The 19,991-nt window shown below is 37.1% G+C and overlaps 1 protein-coding gene across 1 annotated transcript in view; it reads right to left on the reverse strand.

Moving 5' to 3' along the window:
• Positions 1 to 1,012: 1,012 nt before the first annotated feature.
• BRWD3 (bromodomain and WD repeat domain containing 3) overlaps positions 1,013 to 19,991 on the reverse strand; it is a 76,305-nt gene continuing 57,326 nt past the window's right edge. The window contains exons 30-34 of the mRNA XM_044682535.1: positions 18,625 to 18,777; positions 17,681 to 17,844; positions 7,386 to 7,483; positions 6,498 to 6,656; positions 1,013 to 2,260 (exon numbers count right to left, since the gene is read on the reverse strand). Of these exons, the coding sequence (XP_044538470.1) occupies positions 1,518 to 2,260; positions 6,498 to 6,656; positions 7,386 to 7,483; positions 17,681 to 17,844; positions 18,625 to 18,777 (1,317 nt within the window). The 3' untranslated portion in view covers positions 1,013 to 1,517. The remainder of the gene's footprint in view (positions 2,261 to 6,497; positions 6,657 to 7,385; positions 7,484 to 17,680; positions 17,845 to 18,624; positions 18,778 to 19,991) is intronic.

A 19,991-nucleotide genomic window follows, 5' to 3' on the forward strand; every position in this document is an offset into this window, starting at 1 on the left:
AATATGTAATGTCTCAAATTCAAGAAATAAAGCAAAGTCTTTTAACCCAAACTTTCTTATGGCACCATATATATTCTATTGCTGTAATCATGAGAACAAGAGTTTTCAAGTCTTTCCCCTGGCCCCAGAAAGTTATCATTCAAAACATCAGCATACAAGTGCAACAAGATTCTTTTCCAAAAGACTGTAACAGAAGAGCCCTTTTTTAATAGTATGAACAGAACCTACAAAAGTTGACTGCAAATATTAGCCAGCTAGGACATCACAGCGCAAACTAGATGTTAAGTTTCAAGATTTGAATAAAAAGCAAACAACCCACATCTGTTAAAAAGTAAGTAGTAGCAGAGACATAGAAACAACAGCCCAATATACTACTTACACAAACATGTTCTAATACAAGCTAAGGTAGCGTACACAAGGCTTGCGGAATTTTGACAATTACTGCTATTAAAATCAGAGCCAATAAGATTATAAACAACCATTTGGCTTCTCATTTGTGAGCGAAGCATTTCTAATGATTAGCTAATTCTAAATTCTTCTTAGTAATGCAGAACTGCATCTATTTCCTTTAGGATTCCAGTAGTTGTAGATTATGAGAGGTAGCTGAGCTACTGTATTCAGAGAACTCACTCTGTGCGGATGAGGAATTTTTCAGACATTAACCTTTAGCTGCGCAATGTCTAATAATGCAGTAAAATATAAGAAAAAGAAAATAGATGCAAGTAACTTTTGCATTTGGCACCTTTTGTCTAGATTTTGATACTTCTCAAGTATTGTTTTTTTTTTTTAATAAAGTTAATGCACACATCAGGACACACCACAGCAAAGGTTTGCTACATATTTACAAGGCACCAACCCTTTTCTCACCTTTTAACATGAAGAACCAATGAAAAGCATATCAAGAGAACCCCAGCTCCCCACTTTCTTGCTCAGGTCCCCTCCCCCCACCCCCCAAAAAACCTGTTGTATAAATATACTTCAGCTCAGTACAATTTGTGAAAGTTTGGCCTGGGATGATTAAAATAATCCAGATCCTTCTTACAATATAGAAACTGTAAACATTTTATAGCTGCCTTTAGGATTGGTGTATTGTGCAAAAGTTATTATTACTGTGTATAGGAATCAAAATGGCAAAAAAAAAAACTATATAAAAACTCTGTAAGAAGGTGCTGTAATTTCTATAATACAAAACCAAAAAAAGGGCGATTTCCTTTTTGTGATAAAAATGTCATGCTACTGTCAAGAAGCTGGAAGCTCCTTTAACATAGTAAATATGTAGTGTGGGGGGAGCAGAATTTCTTTAATTTAAGGCCTAATGAGTAAGGCTTGCAGGGAAAATTGAAGTGTGGAGAGCTCAAGTCTCGAAACAAACATATACTGGCATAATGAAAAAGCACCACTGGAAGGAAGCAGAAAGTCCCCACACAATTTGCTCGGTAGATTTGCCTGGTAAGTTCCCTGTAATAGAAGGCCATTGGGATCTGATTTTTAAAAATGCTTTTAAAAATGTCCAGGTGTTAATAATTCCATCCCATGAGATGACTAACCCGGGCCTTCTCGGTCATCTTACGTACTCTGCCTGATCTGGATGTACCAAGATTCAATGGATCTTCAGTGGGAACAAAGCTGTCATTGTCAGAATCATCATTATACAAAACTGTTCTCCTGCCTTGGTTTCTTGTCTTAATTCGGGGCAGTCTACTGAAACGACCTGCAAACATGCTGTCGAATTCCTCATCTGCAAGGCGGGCACGCTTGGCTCGTGAGCTTCCTCTAGATGTTCCTCGTCCTCCTCTCCCTCTCCCTCTTCCTCTCGTTCCATTCCCTCTTCCTCTACTCCCACGACCTCGGCTTCCTCTCCCTCTTCCTCCTCGGCTCCATCTGCCCCATCTGCCCCATCTGCCTCTTCCGCCAGCTCCTCTGGTCTTCCAAGGTCTTTTTCCACCAGCGAGGTCCTTCCTGATCTTCCTTTTAGGTCTAGTGTGAATGACTTTGCTGTAGTCATGGTCTCCCTCTACATAATCACGGTCTGTTCTGGAACTTGAATCAGAGTCTGAATCAGAGCAACATGAACTTTCAGAACTTGAACTAGACTCCCCACTCTCTGATGAAGACAAACATGGTTTTTCTTTTGTACCTTTTTTCTCTCCTTCATCGAGGCTTTCGTCATCTGATATAGTAAGTAATTTTCTTTTGACTCCTTTCCGGTGCTCTTTTCCGTTTCCATTCCCATTTGTAAGAGGCTCATCAAGGAACTGATCTAAAATAGAAAGGATGACTTTTAAAAGTTAAGACTGAGTTTGTTAAGATTAAAATTAATTAAGGTTTAAAACTGACCTAAACAGAGATCACGTATACAAAGAAGCTCACATATCTTAAAGTGATTAGATCTATTTGATTCATGTCTTATTTTTATAACCAAGAGAAAATATATGGTCTTTGAACAATTCTCTTATAAAAGTCCTTTAAAGACTAAATTTCCATTTACAAAGGGCCTACTGAAGTAGATAAACTATCTCATCATCCCTTAATTTAAAGTCTGTGCATGAAACAAAACTACTATTTCCTGAAAGGTTAAAAAGCATACCAGCTAGTCTTCGCTAACACCAAAAGGGAGGGTTCTTTTGGCCTTTGGGTTGTACGTGGTGGTGCGGGCGCACTTTGTAGGAGGTTTTCTGTGATATTCTTGTTCAGAGCTCATGCCACAGTATTTCTGATCCCAGCCAGAAATCTTGCTTTTTACCAGTCCCACAAGGTAGAATCCTAACACCACTCTTTTCTACTCCTTCTAATCAACTCTAAACTATACTAAGCTAGGGATACTGTGCTAATTATCTCCCTGCAAAATGTACCAGACTGCTTTCTGTTTAATGAAGGCAGTCTGAATGAAAGAAGCAAAGTCAAAGACTATCATAAATCAGTCTATCAATAAACCCTTATCGAGTGCTTACACTATGTGGTAGACACTGCACCAAATTCTGGGGCTATGAATGAGGGGAAAAGCAAAGTCCCTGCCTTGCAGGGACTCACATTTTAATGGGAAATAAAATAGGCAACAAACTAAGCACATACGAGATACAGAGAAGGTAAATTGGAGAGAATGGGAAAAGGCCTCTTGAAGAAGGGAGGATTTGAGTAGAGTCATAAAGACAGTCACTGAAACTTGGAAATGAAGGGAAGGAAGATTACAGGACAGCCAGTGAAAAGGTGCAGAATCAAGAGATGGAGTATTAGGGGCAGCTAGGTGGCCCAATGGATAGAGAGCCAGGCCTGGATAGAAGAGGTCCTGAGTTTAAATCTGGCCCCAGATACTTTCTAGCTGTGTCTCCCTGGGTAAGTCACTTAACCCCAGCTGCCTCACCTTTACTGCTCTTCTTCCTTGGAATCAATTATTAGTAGCAAATCTAAGACAAAAGGTTAGGGTTTAAAATTTAAAAACAAAACAAACAAAAAAGATAGTGTTATGTGGAAACAAAAAGACCAGCACTACTAGATCAAAGAGTACATATATATCAAAACTAGAAAGGTCGGAAGGAGCTAGGAGGTGAGGAGCTTTAAAAGACAAATAAAATTTTAAATTTGATCCTAGAGGGAACACGGAGCCACTAGGGTTTACTGAATACAGGAGCTGAGGTGGTCAGATTTATGCTTCAGGAAGAACACTTGGGCATCTGAGCAAAGGAGAGCCTGGAGCGGAGAGAGACTTGTAGCAGGCAGCCCCAAAAGTAGGCTACTATAACAGTCCAGGCATGAGGCGATAAGGTCTGCTGCAGGGTGATGATAACGTCAGAAGGCATATGAATGTGTGAGGTGAATGAAAGTCAGGTAAAAAGTGAGGTTGAGAGTTTGGGTGACTAGCAGAATGGCGGTGTTCTTGCTAAGTGTTTGGAGATAAAGAAAATTAGTTCAATCTTGTACATGTTGAGTTAAAGACGTCAATGGGATATTTAGTCAGAGACGTCCAAAAGACAACTAGAAATGGTAGACTGTAAATGAGGAGAGAGATTAGAGCTGGAGATGTAGACTGGAGAACCATCAGCAAAGAAATAGGAGTTGAACCCATGAGAACTGATGAGATCAACAAGTAAGAAAGAGGAGGAAGAGGAAAAAAGTCCAGAAAGGAGGATATCCGGGGACAACATAAATGACATGGATGAGAATCAAGGAATAGAGACTGAGAAGAGCTATTAGAGAGGTAGAAGAACCAGCATAGACTAACTCAACATCATGAAGATATGCTAGAGAGACTATACAGGAGAAGGGAATAACCAATAGTTTCAATGGCTACAGAGAGATCAAAACAGATGAGGATGGAGAAAAGGCCATTAGATTGGCATATAAGAGATCCTCAGCATAACTACAGATGAATGATGAAACTGGAAGCCACACTGGAGAGTTCAGAAGAGAGTAAGAGAGAAAGTGAAGGAACCAATTTTAGATGGATTTTTATAAAGTTTAGTTATGAATGGGAGGAGAAAAATATGATGAAAGCTGGGGAGGGGGAAGGGGAAATGGGATGAAGTGAGCACATTTTAAGGAGGAGGGAGACATGAGCATGTGTGTAGGCAGCAGTGAAGCAGTCAATATCCAGAGAGTGATTAACAACTGGGGAGAGTGGTAACAACAGAGGGTGCAACATGCTGGAAGAAGACTAGATGAAATGGGATTGAGGGTGCATTTGGAGGACTTTGCCTTGGCAAAGGGAAAGGCCACTTCATATGAGATAGGGTGAAGAAAGAGAGTGGAGGGAGGGAGGCATCTGAGGGAGCTGAGATAAAGAGGAAGGGCAAAGAACTGGTAAATGGCCTCTTTTTTTTCCAGAAGTATGAGAATGTCATGAGTCATGAGAATGACTACAGAAGGGGTAAAGATTTTTGGAAAAATTGCAGCGCGAGTAGAATAGTGAGTCAGTTAGGGAGGTGTAAAAAAAGATTGCCTTGCTGCAGTGAGGACCCGGCCAAGATTCATTATGCAAACTAAACTTGCAGTGGGCCCATTCAGCACAATTTTATGATATTTTCCATCTCTGATTAACAGCATATCAACAGAAAGAGACTTTCAGGTAATTAACTTAGGGGTGGGAGTACAAGCTATATTCGATGACTTCAAATAAAAAGAAAAGTAGTAGTGGTAATAGGTTCTGAATTGAAAATCTGTGAACGTTCCCCTCTCTTAACCTTAAGCTATTTAATTTTGACCATAAACTTATGTAAAATCTATTCATTTAAACATCACAATAATGTTTTCCTCCATGAAGTCTCCTGACATATTATTCCCCAACAATTCTAATCTTATTGGTCTCAGTGATGGACTTCCTCATTTGATAATTTTTCTACTTATTTGGAATAATTTTAACTCCTCTTAAGTTCTCTTTTCAAATCATAATTTGTTAGAAAATAATTCCTGACCACTGGCTCCCAGTCAAGTCACTCCTAAACAAAATTTATGAAGCACTTGCTGTATGGTGAACATCATGCAAGCTGCTGAGAACGTTTAGGTGAAACACAGTCCTTGCCCTCCTGGATCTTAAAAGAGCTTAGTAGTAACGATCTTAAGAGCAGATAATGAAAACCACAACATATAAAACTAAATGAATTCTGATGAGCAGTCTAGTAGGGACAGTCATTAGTTACTAAAGGTCGGTGAAGCCTTAGTGTAGAATATAGTGTTTGAGTTGGCTTTTGGAGAATGGGTAAGAATTTTAAAAGAGGAAGATGAGCGTGAGCAAAGGATGGAAGGAGACAATACGGTGTATGTCTAGACGGTGAAGAGAACTCTGGTGTGGTTACAATACATACTAGAGAAAAACCGAATCATGTAAGCCTAGAAAAAGAATGACACTGGGGCTTTAAATGCTAAGCAAAGACATTTGATTTTTATACTCAGTAGGCAACAGGGAGCCACATAAGGTTTTTTTAGCAGATCAATATAATCAGTTTTATCTAAGTAAGATTATTGTGCCATCCATAGGAAGAAAGGAAGAAAGCAGAGATAAAATAACTCCTATTAGAAGGCTATTACAGTTGTACAGAAGAGTGTAATGAGTGGTTTTGATTTTTTCCCCCTCTGCTTCCTCGTTTTTTCCCCCCACTAAAAACAATTCATTGTTACATAGTATGGCTATCCAGGATGAGGAGGAGATGCTGGGAGAGATGTAGGCAATGGAAAAATAAAAGTTATCAGTAAAAATTTATTAAAAACAAAAACAAACAACTCCCCCCAAAACAAACTAATATATGAATATAAATGATGGAGGAAGAGCCAAAGAAAACTCTGAGGTTATAGATATGGGAGATCTGGTAAAAAATGGTAACACAAAAAGAAATTAAGAAAGCAAGAGAAGGGGCAGACTTAAGAGGATAGAAAAAAGGCTGGTTTTGGTGTCTGGGGCCAGTTTTGAACTTAAGACCTCCTGACTCTGGGCCTGGTGCTCTATCCTTAGCTTCTTGGAAAGACACCAATTTAAAGAAGAAATGCTGCAATTATTTATATCCTACCTTTTTCAGCTGGTGTAACTTTACCCCGGGACGATGTACTTTTCCTCGAATCAGTATTATTTCCATTTTGGCTTTGGACATTTGAACTCGAAGACGAACTTTGTCCCTCAATGGCTTCGTTAACTGCATATCTAACTGGATCGTCACCAGGTTCTGAAACTTCAATTTCAAAAGAATGCACTGTTAGGGAGACAACAGCATTAAATGATCAGATCCCTATTTAGGACCTGAAAAAAATGACTCACATCTGGTCTCAGACACTTTCTAGCTGTGTGACCCTGGGCAAGTCACTTAACCTCCACTGCCTAGTCCTTACAGCTTTTTCTGCCTTGGAACAGTATTGATGCTAAGATGGAAAGTAAGGGTTTAAAAAAAAAATGACTCAGCTGTTCCTGCTATTTTTGAATTTAAAATGGCAGTTCCAAATTTGATTACAATTATATTCAACATCAATGTACTCACAGAGATCTTGGTCAATAACATTAATGGAAATGAATGCATCAAATGAGTTGCACCCACTCCCCCACAATAAAACACCACTTTCTCATGTTTCAAAATTAGTCCAAACTATATATGACAACAATAACAAATATCTAGTGGGAGAGTTTAAATAATGAAGTCTGTAAGCTTCTCAGATGGCAATAGGATCGAGTCAAAAATTTTCATTTCTTGAGGTCAATGGGGCTCAGCAGTTAAATCCCTAGCTGTTTGGGGCTGTAGAGGCCAACCCTCGTTTTACAACAGAGGACACTAATTCACCTAGACAGATGATAAGTAATAGACAGCTCTTCAAAGGATAGGAACACGGGTTATTGGACTACAGTCAGGGCTAGAACCTCCTAGGTCACACTTTTTCAAGAGAGTTGGAAAACAAATGAGCATTTTTACCATGAGATGAGACAGAAGAGCTAGTCCGGGTCAAAGGCAGTGAGGTATTTTGGTCGGTTGGAGAATTGGTCTTCAGTTGTTTCCGTTTTCCTTTTGGACTAAAACCAAGAATATTCAATCATAAGAAGATGTGCTCTAGGTTTGCAATGTAGAACAAAAATATTTTTAGTATGAGATCATTTAGACACATTCCCAAATATTGTTGAATTTTTAACAGATTCTAGTAATAAATGAAATAACAATAACTAGCATTTACATGGCACCTTAAAGTTTATGAGGCATTTATACACACACGCACACGCACACGCGCGCGCGCACACACACACACACACACACACACAATCTCAATTGATTATCACAATAATCCTGTGAAATAGGGCTCATTTTATTAACTATTTTGACAGATGAAGAAACTGAGGCTGAGAGCTTAAGTAAGTGACATGTCTAGAGGTATACACTAAGCGTCTTAAGGCAGGATTTGAGTTTTGATCATCTTGACTCTTAAATCCAAAGCTATCCATTGTGTCACCTAGTGGAATTATCAGTGGATTCATTTTCAATCACCCATTTTGGGGGTAATAGCATAAATGGATCAATACCTATGAATTCTTTAGACTAGCCTTTACTTGGGCAAAAAGAATTACAAAAATCTGTAAATCTGTCAATATAGTCATGAATTGGAATAAAAATCTATAGGAAAGTACTTTTTCTTAAACCCTTACCTTCCGTGTTCAATACTGTGTATTGGCTCCAAGGCAGAAGAGTGGTAAGGGCTAGGCAATGGGGGTCAAGTGACTTGCCCAGGGTCACACAGCTGCAAAGTGTGTGAGGCCAGATTTGAACCTAGGACCTCCCGTCTCTAGGTCTGGCTCTCAATCCACTAAGCCACCCAGCTGCCCGCAGGAAAGTACTTTTTAAATGTATAAAACATAAGGAAAGATGGACTGGGCAAGATAGCAGAGTAGAAGGAAGCAATTTTGCCCAAATCTCTCACAACTCTTCTACAAAGATCTAAACAATGCACCACACTGAAGGAGTTCTGGCTAGGAAATTCAAGGGGAAAAAAATCTCCAAGTAAATCATTTTCCCAGCTTGGGATAGCAGAGGCATACAGAGAGGTGTATGCACAGGCTTTAGCCAGGAGTATTCAGTGGAGCCTTCCAGCATGGGAAATGAACAAGGGCTTACAGTTGTGTATTAGGGAGAAAAGGGGTCCCAGATCCTGCACAGAAGGGGCAGTCTTTGTGTAGGTAATAAGAACAGATGCTAACTGGCAACTCTGTCACTCAAAGCTTGAAGCTAGGCTAGAGATCCATGTCTCTATGAGGGGAACTGCGCCTAGAGGTGGTAGTCCAGGGAAGGTAGCAATTATGTTGCTGAGGCTGAATCCTGAACACTAGTTGTCAGCACATTCTGAAGTCTATGGTGAAATGACCAGAGCAGGGAGACCAGAACAAAAAAAGGGAGTCCACAGCTCTGTCACTCCTAACCGCAGGACCATCTAGTTGACTGATGATGACTGAATCCAGAAACAGTCTATCTATCCAAACTTACCTAGCTGCTTTAAACCAGGAGCAAGGTCATAGCTGTATGGCTCAGATCAAAACTTAGGTTGGCAAGTTACAGAAATTAGAACAGGAAGACAACATTCAGGCTTTGGCCTATATTATATCACTTGGGCAGCATGGGATAACACAACACTCAGCACCATTGAGAAAGAAGCATCAAAGTCAGACCAGCCTTGCCCTTCAGAGACCAGCCCTAACATAAAACAGGAAGGCAGGAAGAATAATCAAACAAAAAAAGAATCTCACTATAAAAATGTATTATGGTAAGAGGGATGCTCAAGACATAAACTCAGAAGAGAATGGCTTTAAAATAACTACAAGCAAAGCCTAGAAGAAAAAACACACCCTGGACACAAGTCCAATCAGAATTGTTGGAAGACATGAAGCAAGAGTTTACTAGTAGGTAATAATGATAATGATAACAACAACAGCAGCAACAACAACAATAATAATAATAGCTAGCATTTACATAACAACTACTACATACCAGGTACTAGCTAAGCACTTTACAATTAAAATCTAATTTGGTTTTCACAATAAGCCTGTGAGGTATGTGTTATTACTATCCCCATGTAAGAAAACAGAGGCAAAGAATGGCTTGTCCAGGGTCACAGGCCAAATAGGAACTCAAATCTTCCTGATTCCAGGCCTAGTACTCTATACACCACACCAGCTAGCAGTCCAAAGAATTCCTTTAAAAAGAGTTTACACACAGAAGAAAAACAACTGTTTGATCACATGGGTCGATGGGGATATGATGATTGGGGATGCAGACTCTAATCCAATGATGGGCAAACTATTCCCCGCGGACCAGATCCAGGTCATAGTTTGCCCATCACTGCTCTAAGTGATCACCCTAGTGCAAATATTAATAATATGGAAATAGGTCTTGATCAATGACACATGTAAAACCTAGTAGAATTGCTCATGGGCTCTGGGAGGAAAGAAGAGGGGAGGGAAATAAGATGAAACATGTAACCATGGAAAAATAGTCTAGATTAATTAATTAAATAAAATAAAATAATAAAAATAAAAAGTTTACATTTGTTTAAAAACAATTAAATAGTGGGCAGCTGGGTAGCTCAGCGGATTGAGAGCCAGGCCTAGAGACGGGAGGTCCTAGGTTCAAATCCAGCCTCAGACACTTCCCAGCTGTGTGACCCTGGGCAAGTCACTTGACCCCCATTGCCTACCCTTACCAATCCTCCACCTATAAGTCAATACACAGAAGTTAAGGGTTAAAAAAAAATTACCAATGATAAAAACAATTAAATAGGAGGCAGCTGGGTGGCTCAGTGGATTGAGAGCCAGGCCTAGAGACAGGAGGTCCTAGGTTCAAATCTGGTCCCAGACACGTCCCAGCTGTGTGACCCTCGGCAAGTCACTTGACCCCCCACTGCCTAACCCTTACCACTCTTCTGCCTTGGAGCACAGTATTGACTCCAGGAAGGAAAGTGAGGGTGTAAAAAAACAAACAAACACAAATAATAACAGCTAAATATAAATGAAATAAGACTGTTATGAGGAAAAAGTAGGGAAAGCTATATTAAAGAAAGCACTGGAAAAGGAACAATGACTGCTTCGGCAAAGGAGTTTATATAAACCCTACAGGCAACAAAGTTTCTAAAAATTAGAAGAATGATTTACATGAGATAAGAAATATTAAAACTAAGTCAAAGGTCTAGAAATTAGATGACAATGTAAAATATCTCTATGTGAAGACAACTGATCTGGAAAACACCAAGGAGAAAAAAATACAAGTCACTGTATACCTGGAAGCCATGACCAAAAAGAGCTCAGACGTCCTATTTCAAAGAAATCATAAAACTGTCCAGAGCTCTTAGAACTAGAGGGCAAATGAAAAAAGTATCCATCTGTCACCTATTGTGAGAAACTCCAAAATGAAAACTTCCAAGAACACCTCCAAGGAACATTAAAGCCCAGATCCAGAGTTTCCAGATCAGAGAAACAAGAGTGTAGGACCACACAGAATTCAGCAGCCACCCCTATGAAGTAGGGGAGAATTTGGAATACAAATATTTTAGAGGTAAAAGATAAGAGGGTTGTAGTCAAGAATAATTTACCTAACAAAATAGCAAAATTTTATGGGGGAAAAAACAGACCTTTAATGAAACTGAAAACTTCCCAGCATTCTGGATGAAAAGACCAAAACAATGTAGAAATTGTGAGTTTCAAGCTCAAGAATAGAGAAAAAATGGTAAATATGAATGAATAATCATGAGGGACTAAACAAGGATAAACTATCTACATTCAAATATGAGGAGATGATACACGTGTCCCCTCTACATCCTACCATTATCAGGAGTCAGAGAGAGAGTTTAATTAGACAAGTGGCTCCACTGTCTTCATGATCTTAAGAGAAGACTGGAAAGAAAGAGAAAGAGGAATATGCTTGGGGAGTAGGGGGAGGGGAAAAGAAGGTTTCAAGAAAATGAACTCTTATAAAGATGAAGAGGAGGTGGGGGAACTGCTCATATCTGCAACATCGCTCTCATTTGAACTAGTGAAAGGACAGTAAAATACATATACATATACAAAGGCATAGAAAGACAGAGACAGACATACACACACAAAGAACTGGTTAGAGAAACATATCATTCAATGGGAAAATAGGAAGGAAAGGGAGAATGGGGAAAGGAGGATAAGGATTAGTACTAGACAAAAAATCTAAGAAGGCACAAAAATATTTCTAGCTCTCGTTGAAAAGCCAAAGAAGGAAGAATTTGAGGAGCTGTGCACAAATTGGGGTACAGTAGAACAAGCTATGGTATATGAATATGATGTAGTATTATTGTGCTCTAAGAAATAATGAGGAGATGGTTTCAGAAAGACCTGGGAAGAGCTTTATGAACTGATACTGAGAACAATTTATACAAAAGCAACAATAAGGTAAAGATGAAGAACTTGGAAAGAATCGGGAACTCTGAACAGCCATGATTCCAGAGGGCTAATGATCAGACATGCTCTCCACCTTTCTGACAGAAAGTACTCAGAAAGGAGAATGAGACGTCTATATTTTTGGACATGGCCAACGTAGAATTTTTCTTTTCTTTTTTATTACATGGTTTTAATAGAGATTTCATTTCTCTTTTGTTCTCAATTAGAGGTGGCGGAGGGAGAGAAGGTAGATATTTGCTCCTTGAAAAAAAAAATCCCAAAAAAAAAAAATCTTAAAAGAAAGCTGCCCATCTAAAAGCTTTATTATACCAAATGTAAATAATGGTGATAAATGAATTTTGATATTGTGTTCTGAGGCAGATTTGGAGCTAGACTAGATCTAATAAATAAAGATTAATGCATTGCTTTCAACTAGGAGAAATGTCTATAATAAAGCACCATAAGTCTCAAGTGGTAGGACTATTTTGCTGAATAAATTTTATCAATAACTGTCATGAAAAATATAATATTATCATGGGGATAATTAATTATTTTAGATTTTTAAATCAATATTCAGATAGGTAATTACAGAATGGAACTTTGTATCAAAGCTAATAATATGAAATTTAAAGGACATAATAGTTCCTATTTTTGTAAACACTTTAAGGTTTGCAATGGACTTTACACATATTATCTCATTATACCTTCACAATGACTTATATTTATTCTAATATTATAAATGAGAAAATTGAGGCTTAGAGAATTTAAGTGACTTATTCAGTGTCACACAGCTAATTAGCAAAATTTGAACTGAAGTCCAAGTGTATCTATTATGCCACACGATCTTCCACTTATGTTTGTATTCCATTGCCTACTCAGGAAGAAGTCGAAGTATGCAAAAAGTAATTTATATAAAAATAAACAAACAAAACAAACAAAAAAGAAAGTTGCCCAGATTTCTTTGAACCAGAAGGCAAAGTGGAAACTGAAAGAAATCCACCAATCGCCTCTTAAAACAAACCTAAAGGGATTCTAGGTCAAAGAAAAAGTATAGCAAGCATCCAGAATGAATGCAAGTATCGAGGAACCATGGTCAGGATCACATGATTTAGTAACAACCTTTACAAAAGAGAAGAAAGCTTAGCAAATGAGAGTATGTGTGACCAAGAATAACTTACCTGGAAAGCATAAATCTAAACCCATAGGGGAAAAATGAATCTTTAATAAAATAGAGGGCTTTCTAAACATTGCTGGTTAAACAACAACAACAACAACAACAACAACAACAACTTGAGCTAAAGAGGAACTCTGAAATATGAACAAGCAATCATAAGAGACTAAACAATGATTAATGAGTGATATTCTAATATGGGGACATTATACACATGACCACTCAGAACCCTAATATCATCAAGGGTCATAAAGGGAGTCTAATAAGATGCTGAGACTGCTTTTTTTATGTTTTGAAAATCTTAAAAGGAAGGAAAAAGGAGGAGAAAAGAAATACATGGGAGAAGGAAAAATATTATCTCAAATAAGCAGGATTTGCAAGCAGAAGAGTACAATCCAGAAAGGGTAAGGGAATAAGCTGACACCTGAACTGATCAAAAGAGGGAAGAACACATATAAGTACATAGTTGGATGCAGAAATTCAATTCATTCAACAGGAAAGAGGAGGAACTGGGAGAAAAAAGAAAACCGAGGGTTAGTTCTAAGCAAAAGAAACTGTGAAATATGTATCACATAGTGGACTTAAAAGGAAATTAAAAATAAGAACATAGTGGGCTAATGGTGAAGAAAAGTGAAGAGGGGCAGGGTAGGAGAGCAGACACAGGCTAAAGAAAAGTCACTTCTTTATAAAACAAAACAAAGTATAAAAAAAGTACAAAAGTATAAAAAGTACAAAACAAAGTATGAAAAAGAAGGTAAAAACTATATACTTCATAATCCTAACAATCTCATCCTTCAGAAAGCAGAACACAACAATATGTTCTTTATAGGAAACAATTTGAAACAAACATGCACAAAGAGTTAAAATAAGAGGCTGAGGAAAAATCTCTTTATGTTTCAGCTAATATTTTTAAAAAGGCAAAGGTACAATCATGTTCTCTGACAAGACAATAGAGGAAACAGACTTTTAATGTATGCTTTTCATATTTAGATAAATCTGCTACTCCTCTCCCTCCAAAAGTGAAGGACCTGAATAGAATTTTTACAAGTTAGATAAGAAAGTACTACGGTCATTATAGCCTTAGAATAAAAAGTACACATGGTCTTGGCTCTGCAGTGCACCTTTATAAAAAGAAACCGTGTGTTAGGGCATGATAACCTCCCAAATGCATAAAAGTAGAAAAGCTAAAGATAATGACATGGCAACAAAATTGTTGAGATGCAATCAAACTGGTCATTAAGAGAAATTTTAATCTTCTAACGCAAAAATGTTACCAACAGAAAAGAGAAAAACAGAACAACAAAATGGTCAGGAGCAACTACAAAAAAACACCCCAAAAAACAAACTCTCAAAAATGAACAAATTATGAAAACTAATTAAGTGGCAAAACAGTGATCTTCAAAATCAAAGAAGAGATTCACAAAACATCATTGATTAACAAGTGAAAATAAGAGCTGGTGTTCTGGTGGAAAAAAAAAAAGATAAATACAATTTTTTTGAAGAGGACTTAGTTTCAAAATCAAGGAGAGTGGAACAGGGGCGGGGTGGGGAGTCACTGTGGGAGACTCTAGACAAATATCCATAATGAATATTGATGCAGAAATTCTAAATAAGATAGTAGGAAGGTTGCCATAGCAACACATTGCAAGCTATCCATAATGACCAGATTGGATTTATACCAGGAATGCAGGGTTGGTCTAATACTAAGAAAAGGAAAAAATGGAATTAAATAAAGGAAACAAGCATTTACTAAATGTTGACTCTGTGCAGGGTACTATGAAAGCTATGAGCACAATAGATCAGATTACTAACAAGAACAAAATCCTATTATTAATATAGAAAAAAGAAAGCTTTTGACAAACTGCAATACTTGTTTCTGGGAAAAATAATAGATGGCTTTGTGACAAAATGATCATTCCTTAATCTAAGTATTATCTGTTTTAAAACAAAAAGCCAGAATTATGTGTCATGGGAATAAAGTTCATGGTTTTACCAGCATCACTATTTAATACAGGGCTTGAAATGCTATAGCTTTGAGAGAAAGAAATTGAAGGAATAAACCTAAGCAAATGGGACATAAAATAATATAATTAGAATTAGAAATATAGCTAACTAAAAATTAAATGAAACAATAACTTTAGCTTATTTGCAGGATGCAAAATAAACCTATATCAATCATTAGCATCTCTACATATTACCAAAAAATTATAGCAGGAAGTGAAAGAAAGAAAAATTCCATTTAAAATAACTACAGAATGTATAAAACACTTGGGACCCTATTTGCAAAGACATATATAAAAACTACATGAACGTAATAGAAGTAACAAGGTGGCACTGCAGTCAGGAAGACCTGAATTCAAATCTGCTCTTAGAGAGACTTCTGAGTCACTTAGTGACTTAACCTGTGTGCTTCGGTTTCCTGATATGTAAGATGAAGATATAGTAATTGTACCAACTTCCTAAGGTTGTTCTAAGGATAAAATTTGTAAAGAGCTTTGTGTTACATAAATATGTTAGCTATTAATGACAGACCAGAAGACAGACCTAAATAACTGAAGACCTTACTTGCGCAGGGGGAAGACCAAGTTAATATAATAAACAACAGCTACATAACATGAATTAATGTCCTTATTCAGAACCACACCAACCACACAAACAAAAGGGTTCCTTACTAAGAGCTATAAAAAATAAGGAAATACATTTGGAAGAATAAAAAGTCTAGAATGTCAAGGGACATAATGAAGGGGGGAAAAAAGGGGCAAAGGTGGTCTGTCTACCAGAACCACATCTCAAATTATTCTACAAAGTAGTAAATGGATAAGAAAGAAGGAGAGAAGAAGCCCAGTGGTTGATAAAACCTACAAATCCCAGATATAGGGGAAAGAACTCACTATATGACAAAATTCCTGGGGGAAACGGGAAAGCATCCAGGCAGAAAATAAGAATATCTCAATATCTATATGACTTAGACATAAATAGGGTGATGATATTTAAAAAAAAAAAAAAAAAAAAAAAGGTTCAAGGAAGAAACTACTCTTCAGATCTATGGATAGAGCAAAGAGTTCCTGACCAAACAAAAGGATAGAGAGGATTACAAAGGATAAAAGGCCAATTTTGATTACAAAACTGGGTTTGAGGGTGAAGTAGATTTTTGTCCATTGAAAATAATTAATTACAAAGGATGTCATCTTCACCCCCAAACCCTATCCCGTAATAAATGCACATGTATTTTGGCTGGAAAAATGACATGGCTCTGAAGTAATACTTCTCAGGGTAAAATGAAACAACCTACCTACTTAAAAAGATATGATTATGCCACAAATGCAAACCAATTTGTAGCATTAAAGGATTGACTAAAGATTCTTAATTAACTGATTGCTTATTTTCAGATGAGTAACTCTTTATACTTGTTGGGAAAGCTGGGGATAGGGAAAGGAATCAGACTTGTGATTTAAATGGTTTAAAGAACTACCAGGTGAGGAAATTCCCCCTATCAATGGAGGTAGGCACCTTCTCTAGAATTAAGTCTTACAAAGTTGTTAAGAGTGCTGACGTCAAATGCAAATAAAAAAAAAAAAGATTCCTGCAGTTGCATACTGAAAATTTGAAAATGACAAATTAGCATTATCTATGTAGTATTATTCTCAATTATGCTTTGACACCTCTGGTTTGGAATGCTAAGACCTATATCACACTGCCAGAATGGGGCCAAAAGGAATTCATAGCTTCAAAGCCAGTTAGGAGCTTCACTGTAATCCTTTTCTTTACCTTGGACCTTTTTCATCAAGTTCTCCTTACATATGACCAATGATCAAAGGAATAACTACCATTTCAGGTTGTTATTGAATGTTATAGTCCAACCTAATACAGCCCAGCGCACATCTGCACAACAGTGTAATACTTGTGGTATCTTATAATCTATTTAAAATGCATAATGATACTTATTATACAAAGTATGATAATAACTTGGGCTTATTCTCCCCTTTCAACTCAGTTTTTCATAGTCTCTCTATATCGTTATCACAATAACTATCAGAGATAGAATGGGAAATGCAAGGCAATTTCTTTGCTCAGTCACACACTGGTAAGAATATCAAGACTCCAGGTCTCTGAATTCCCAGGTCAGTGATCTGCCAATTAGACTAAACACCATAGGAAGAAAGCACTAGAGAAAGAAGTCAGAGTTGAAAAAAAAAAAAAAAAAAAAAGAACCCCAGAATCATTAACAATACTCCTTTTAGCTCTCAAATAAACTATTCCACATTTGACATGTCCTATACCAGTGGGTCCCAAACTTTTTTGGCCTCCCGCCCCCTTTCCAGAAAAAATATTACTTAGCGCCCTGGAAATTAAATTTTTTAAATTGTAATAGCAATTAATAGGAAAGAAAACTATACCTGTGGCCATCACCACCCCTTGGATCGCTGCAGCTCCCAACAGGGGGTGGTGGCGCCCACTTTGGGAATCACTGTCCTAAACAATGATGGTAATGAATGAGTAGTAAAAGGATTTACCTATTTTATATATAGTAAGCACTTGAGGCAAGAGAATGAAAAAACCAGCAAAAGGAAAAGAACAGTAAAATTATTAGAGAGTTTGGTCAAATTATAACACGGTTCATTTATAATATGGAAAAACATTGGTGTACAATTAATTACCTTGATGCTCTGCTACTAGTTGGTGAACTACTGCTGCTCCGGAGGCGTTTTCTGTACGGGGGCTGTTTCCTCTTCTGACACTGGGTGGTAGATTTATAATCAGAGATTATATTTTTAATATGATTTTCAAATAAGGCAGATAAGCGAAGAGTCATGCTGTAGATCTGAAACCAGGAAACAGAACTTAGTTCTATTAAAACAAAGACTATAAGTCAGCATCATTATTTCAGACAAAACTGATATTCGACACTTATGAAATTTCACTCACCGAAATGATAAATGAACTACAATTGAACTCATTTACATAGGACTATTTGGTGAGAAAAAGCATCATTGAAAACTATGGTACCAATGGAGAATATATTAAAAACTGCCTATTTTGCTCCCTCTAAGTTATATTTCTGAGAGGATGTTGGGGAAATATTTAATGAAGTTAAGATGCTAAAGGCTCCGAAGAGTGATCATACCCAACTATGGAAATGAGGGTAACGAAAAGAAGCCTACAAATCATTCCAATATTTCATTTTTGCCACATCACAATACCAACCACTTTTCTCTCAAATGATTTTTCTTAACCAAAAAGTTAACACTTGCCTAATTTTCCTCTTACTACTTACTATTGTCTTGATCTTTCTCTGACAGACTGAGGTACAATAATACAAAGAATGAATAGAAGGCAAGTGAAAGGAATACAAGTTAATTCAACATCACTGATATGCAAAAATACCTTAATATGCAACATGCATGCTTAATAACTCATGTTTTAGTAAAGATATTTCAAGTGACTAAGCTATTATATTCATTGCAGCACCTTGCTTAACTGTTTAAAAAGTGACTGGTTGCCTAGATGAGGTTCAAGGAGTTGTTTTTTTTTTTTTTAAGAATTTTGTTTTTGTTTTTTTACAAAATGGTTAAAATAATGATTCCATGAAGAATACTCATACCCTTGACTTTTTATTAGGAGTATAAGCTTTTGAGTTGGTGAATATTAGGCGAACATCCTTATAAAATTCCAAAGGACTGGCATAGTTTCCTGCTTCCAAAGTTTCTTTCACAGTGCTGAAGTCCATAGGAGTGTCTATAATATCTTGATAATCCTAAAAGTATTAATGTATGTTATCATATCTAAATCTTGGCAACAGTGTTCAATAATACACATGAAGAGAGAGGTTTGCTTAGCATAACCAGATACTTTGACCTCCATTTTGCTTCAAACAGTACCACCCAAACCACCCTATACTTCCCAGTGTTTCCAAACCAAAACAACTACCACAGATTAGAAATCTCTGGGGCTCTTCCTAGAAGTGCAAGTAAGACCAAGAAGGCCCTTACCTACTATTCCCATTCTCTGAAGATGCAAATGGCTCTGCTCGGATACAATACAGAATACCTATCATTAAGGAAGGCTGGCTTCCTTGACTCCACCTCTGAAGAGTTTCCAATGTGTAAAAAGGTACTAAAGTTTTATAATAACCGTATATTGTCAACTAACCCATCCCCCTCCCTGCCTCTAAAAGGCTTGCTCTCTTATGGCATGGAATGATAGAAATAAACCTTTGCAGGATTGAACCCACTACGAGAAAGACTTACTGCATAGGTTCAAGACAATGATTTAGAATTCAATTTGAATATTTTTTAAGAAAAACATGCTCTTGTTTCGGCCAAGGAGGAAAAAAATGAAATCAAAATCTTTAGCAAAAAACACTCAAAACTAAATTTCCCCCAATCTATTTAGAATTTGGAAACAATAAAAACATTATATTTTCTGCAAAGAAGAAATCAGAAATCCTCTTTTTAAAAAAAGTTCCTCAACTTGGCCCTTCTTACCTTTAAGGGAGTCATTCAAAGGGCTTCAGATGCATCTTTTTGTTGTTAAAAAAAACAAGTTAATTTCTATTCAAAATGGCTTTTTTTTTTTTTTTTTTTAGGCAATCAATTCAGAGTCATAGAGGAAGAAAAAACTTTCTAATTGCCAAAACCTGATGATTGAAAATCACAATCCAGGGCTTATCTGGGAAGATCTTAGGGAGGCAAATGCTGTATCAGTACAACCTTAGCTCCTGGGGAAATGGTCAAGAGAAATCTTCAAGTAGAACTCCAATGGACAATGGCTTGTAACCTTTTTCGAGTTAAATTTTTTTTTTGGAAGCAAAGAAGAGACAAAGTCAGAAAAGTTGGAGGGTTTTGCAAAATTATGAAAAGGCTCATTGTAATAAGGAAAAACCCTGTTTTTAAAAAGTTTGTTTTCTAAGAGGCTTTTTGATGCAAACACTAGAATAATGGATTTGGGCAATCTTTTTCCTTGCTGCTG

This window comes from Gracilinanus agilis, chromosome X (genome assembly GCF_016433145.1).
Source record: "Gracilinanus agilis isolate LMUSP501 chromosome X, AgileGrace, whole genome shotgun sequence".
NCBI lineage: Eukaryota > Metazoa > Chordata > Mammalia > Didelphimorphia > Didelphidae > Gracilinanus > Gracilinanus agilis.